This window comes from Leishmania donovani, chromosome 16 (assembly GCF_000227135.1).
Source record: "Leishmania donovani BPK282A1 complete genome, chromosome 16".
Classification (NCBI taxonomy): Eukaryota; Euglenozoa; class Kinetoplastea; order Trypanosomatida; family Trypanosomatidae; genus Leishmania; species Leishmania donovani.
Window position 1 is genome coordinate 148,697 of NC_018243.1, and position 4,665 is coordinate 153,361.

The 4,665-nt window shown below is 68.7% G+C and overlaps 1 protein-coding gene across 1 annotated transcript; it reads right to left on the reverse strand.

Annotated features, from left to right (window-relative positions):
- Positions 1-320: 320 nt before the first annotated feature.
- LDBPK_160450 (fucose kinase, putative) lies at positions 321-3,881 on the reverse strand (the record flags this gene model as incomplete). Its single annotated transcript, XM_003859685.1, has 1 exon — positions 321-3,881. The coding sequence occupies one exon, from the start codon at positions 3,879-3,881 to the stop codon at positions 321-323; it is 3,561 nt and encodes a 1,186-aa protein (XP_003859733.1).
- Positions 3,882-4,665: the final 784 nt, after the last annotated feature.

A 4,665-nucleotide genomic window follows, 5' to 3' on the forward strand; every position in this document is an offset into this window, starting at 1 on the left:
GACATGAAGTCCGCCTCGCGGCGTTCTTCAACATCCGCTGATACTGCGGCTGACGGATAGAATTCGGCAACACTGAGAAAAAACAGCACGCTAGCGCTGCGTGCCCCTGTGCACGCTGTTAGTAATGCGTGGAATCACTCAGAGATGTCCACCAGAAGAGGTAATGTCTCAGTCTTTCCATAGAGAGGTTGCCGTATAAGCAGCGAGAGGGTCTTCCGTGAGCCGCCGTCCTTCCGGATTTGCCTACGTGCGCGTGCGCGCGTCTCTGGGGGACCGTTGCGCCGGCGCCCCTCAGCAGCGCCTCACGCCGCCGCACGCCTCTAAGACCGACTGATCTGGAGGCCAGACGCCGACACGCTCATCTCCACGAAGCGGGCATTGCCGTTCGGCGGGTTCGCCGTCAGCAGCTCGCGGATCCGGCGAGCGCACGCCTCGTCCTTCGCGCACATGTACATGTAGCCGCCACCGCCAGCGCCGGGCAGCGTCAGACCCCACACGTACGGCTCCACAACGTCCACGATCGACTGCACGGCAGGGTTGCACACGCCGTCGTCCAGCCGCTTCTTCTGCTCCCACGTCCGGTGCACAAGCCGCGCGTAGCCCTTGTAGTTGCCCGCCGTGATCGCGTCGTACATCGCGGCAGTGGTGGGCCCACCCATCTCACGCAGCAGCTGCAGTGTCGCGCCATTGTTCAGAAAGACATCGCGCACAATCTCGCCGAGAATGCTCTTTGCCATGCGAGTGATGCCCGTGTAGTACAGCAGGTGGCACGCGGCGAACCTCGGGTCCGTGTACACGCTGTCCGGCATCCAGCGCACCGTCGGCAGGCACGGCAGCCCAGGCACGCACTGCACAAGCTTCAGGCCCTCGAACAGGCCGCCGTACTGATCCTGCCACCCGCCACCAGCAGTCAGCATCTGCTCAATCAGCAGCACGCGGCGGCACACATCGTGGTTGTCCCACGGCAGCTTGCAGAACTCCGCCAGCGACCGCAGCACGGTGCCGGCAACGATGGAGCTCGTGCCCAGCCCGGACCCCGTCGGGATCGCCACAAACAGCGAGATCTCCAGCCCGTGGCCGCCAAACCGCGCAGCCAGCTGCTCCCGCAGCGTCGCGTACTCCGTCGCGCAGAACTCGGGCAAGAACCCGCACAGCGCAAGCGCAGCCTTCGGGATCGAGAACGGGTTCTGCATCGTCGCGTACGTGCGGATCTCGTCGAAGCTCGAGACGCTCAGCTGCTCGCCGGAGTCGATCGAGTGCATGACGATGATCGGGTCTTCGCGCACACGCACGTACACCTGCACCGGCGGCTGCCCGTTCAGCTCCACGGCAACGTTGATCACGCTGCCGCCGCTCAGGATCGCGTATGGCGGCGTATCCGTCCATGCCCCCGCCACGTCGATGCGGATGGGGCAGCGGCCCCAGACGATTTGGTCAAGGTGCACGCCCATCTCCGGGTCGTGGCGCTCGTCGGGAAAGGAGTCCATGATGGCCGCGCGTAGCTCCGCGAGCGCGGCGGCATCGTGCAGAGCCACCAACGAGCGGGCCTCCTCCGCGCTCGGCGCACGCAGCAGCGCGAGGCGCCGCGCCTTCTCCGCCGCAGACACCGGCGGCTCCGCGGCATCCATCGCCTCCAGCGCGAGCTCCATCAGGCGGCTCGCAAACGCGTGGTAGTGCGCCGCCACGATGCGGCCAGGCGCAGTGCACAGCGGCGCACCCCTGCCGCCACCGCTTGGGCTGCCCTCGTCCGAGAACATCTGCGCCCAGCTCCCTGCACTCGCAGCCGCGCCCTTCGCAAGCGGCGCCGCCGGGGCCGCCTGGCGCGACAGCGCCACCGCGTTCCCAGCTGCGTCCACCCCGCCCCACCACTCCGTCGGCCCGCTGCGCCGCGGCAGCGGCACGCCCAGCTCCACGACGCGCTGGGCCACGCGGTTCAGGTCCAGCAGGAAGAACTGCTGTTGCAGCAGCGCAATCATCGGGCCAGACAGCACCAGCGACCGCGCACACAGCACCGCGGGGTCAGACGCCACGAGCGCAAGCATCAGCGTCAGCATGCGCCGCTCGTAGTACTCGCTGTTGCGCAGCATCGCAGGCACGTCCGTCAGCCGCAGCAGGTCCATCGCAGACACGCGCGGCTGCGTCCGCCACACAGCCTGCCCAGCGGCAAGCCGCGCAGCGTCCGCGCCAGCGCAGCCGCCGGTCGCAGCCTCCAGCGGCAGCGTCGCAACGTACAGGAAGTCGCCAAGCTGCTGCTCCGTCGCGCACACCGGGAACAGCGCAGCCTCGTAGATGTCCAGCGGCTGCGCAGCACCGCCGTCCGCAGCACGCGCAGCAGGGTACAGCTCCGCTACGCTGAACCCGCGGCTCGACAGCCAGTCGTGCAGGCGCACACCCATGTACATCGTCGAGCCGCTGCGCACGTCGCCGCGGAACGCGTCGTCCATGTGGTACGGCCGCGCAGCGTGCGGCGCGGCACCGCCCCCGCAGCCGCCAAGCGCAGCGGGCAGCACAGGCACGACGCTCACGCACGCGCCGGGCGGCAGCGCAAGCGCCCAGTCGTTGCGCGGGATCCCCGTCAGGATGTGCTGGTCCCGCAGCACCCACCGCGCGCCCACCCAGCTGCTCTCCACCCACAGATGCCGCACAGGCGACAGCGGCGCACCGGCCGGCGCATCCGCAGCAGCGGCCGCAGCGGACCCGTCCAGCGGCGCAAGCACCACGGAGTTCTGCACAATCACAGACGACGGCGTCGCAAGCAGCGGCATCGCGTCACCAGCAGCAAAGTCCAGCTCCTCCGTCGCGCCGCCCGCAGGCGCAAGCACGCCGTCGAACGGCGCGCCCCACGACCACGGCGGCGTCGGCGACTCGCGCCCCTGCAGCGTCGCCGCCGCCGAGATCAGCTGCCGGTTCGTCCCGTAATGCAGGAACTCGGCGTCGCGCAGCTCCACAACGCTCGCCTTCAGCCCCGCGATCTCCGGGTCCGCGCTCGGCGCGTGGTTGCCCAGCGCAGAAGCGAACTCCGAGTACAGGTCGTACGCGGTGCGCACCGCCGTGCAGCGGTGCCCGTCGTGCCCGCCGCCGGTCGCGTCCTCCGCGTCCAGCGCACCGCCCAGACACTTGCGAGCCAGCACCTCCACCGCGCGGTCGCTCAGCATCCACATGCCCACGTCCAGAAGAACCGAGTGCCTGCCCTCCGCCACGCGCCGGCGGACCTCGTCCAGCGACGGCTTCTGCAGCATGTAGTCCAGGTCGAGTGGCCTCTCGCGTGCCATGAAGAGCACGCCGTGGTTCTGCAAGAGGTCCGCGTCTGCGCGAATGCCGAAGCACAGCACGTCACTGTCCGCGAACGGCGCAAGCGACGGCAGCGCACCCCTCGCATCCACGCACACGTCACCGCACGCAATCAGCGTGCGCAGGCGGGCCGGCGCCGCCGTCACTATCCCCCGGTACATCGGCACCTGCGTCGAGAGCAGCGTGCGAGACAGCTGGCTGCCACGGTGCCACCGGCACGGCGGCAGCGGCAGCAGCGCCTTGCCCATCGCCGCGTACGCCGGCAGGCGGCGGCTCAGGCCGCCAGCGTGCACAATCACGCGGCCATCGTTGTCCGCCAGCCGCAGCCACGACAGAAACGACCTCTTCGCGGACGCAGGTGCGTGGCGCTGCTCGTCCACGTAGCACGCGTGCAGCAGGTGCACCGTGCCACCGCCGGAGCCCAGCGGCCTGTCCTCCGGGTCGCACCCGCAGAACAGCCCAGGCACCGCCACGTCGCCCTTCGCACCGCGCTCCCCCAAAGGGAGCGCAGCCGCGTCCGCCAGCAGCTTCCCCGCTCCCTTGAACTCCGCCAGGCTGCGGGGGAGGCTGAAGAGAAAGCTCACGTTCATCGTGGCACACGGCTCTGTGGCTGTGTGTGACCGTGTCTGCGAGGGAGAGGCGAGGGCGAACTCGGAGCTCAGAAAAGAAGACGGAAGCCCGCGGAGGCACTGAAAGGCCAACGCGGTGCAGGGCAAATAGCGTGGCCGCGACCAGGAGACACGGGGGAGAGGACAGACGCGGAACGCGGGCACACGCACTCACCACCGCCACGGTGCGGTCGACGAGTCAGCGGGCAGCAAGGCACAAGGCGGGGGAGGGGTGCCGGCGAGGACGGAGAACGTTGCGATAAGGATGCAAGCGAGGCGCAGGAGGGGGGGAGTGGAGAGGCCGAAAGGGAGAGCGGAAGACGGCAAAGGCGGCAACGAAGCAAGCCGAGCAGCACCAGCAACGCAAGAATGGGCGAAGTGTGAGCGCGGCGCGGTGCAGCGTCCTCGAAAGGTGCCCGAAGGGGTGCGGGAAGCACCGAAATACAAGCAAAGCAGAGGCGCGCCGACCACGTCGCGGCCAGCCAAGGGAAGGTAGCGCACGTCCAAAGGCGTTGGCAGGGGAAGAGGAAAAGGTACGCCAGCAAGGAAAAAAAGGAGCGCGCAGCCGCCCGTCCTTCCGTTTTTCTGCGTCTCTCGTCTTCTTGTGGCGCTGCGGACACACGCAGTGGCGGGCGCGTTCGTGAAAGGAGAAGAGTGTTCGTCGCCTCACGCGCGGGTCGCACAAGAAGGGGAAAGCGAGGGGAGGGAGCGCGCCGAGGCAAAGTGGACGCGGACTCACGAATGCGCCGCAGCACTCACGGCCACA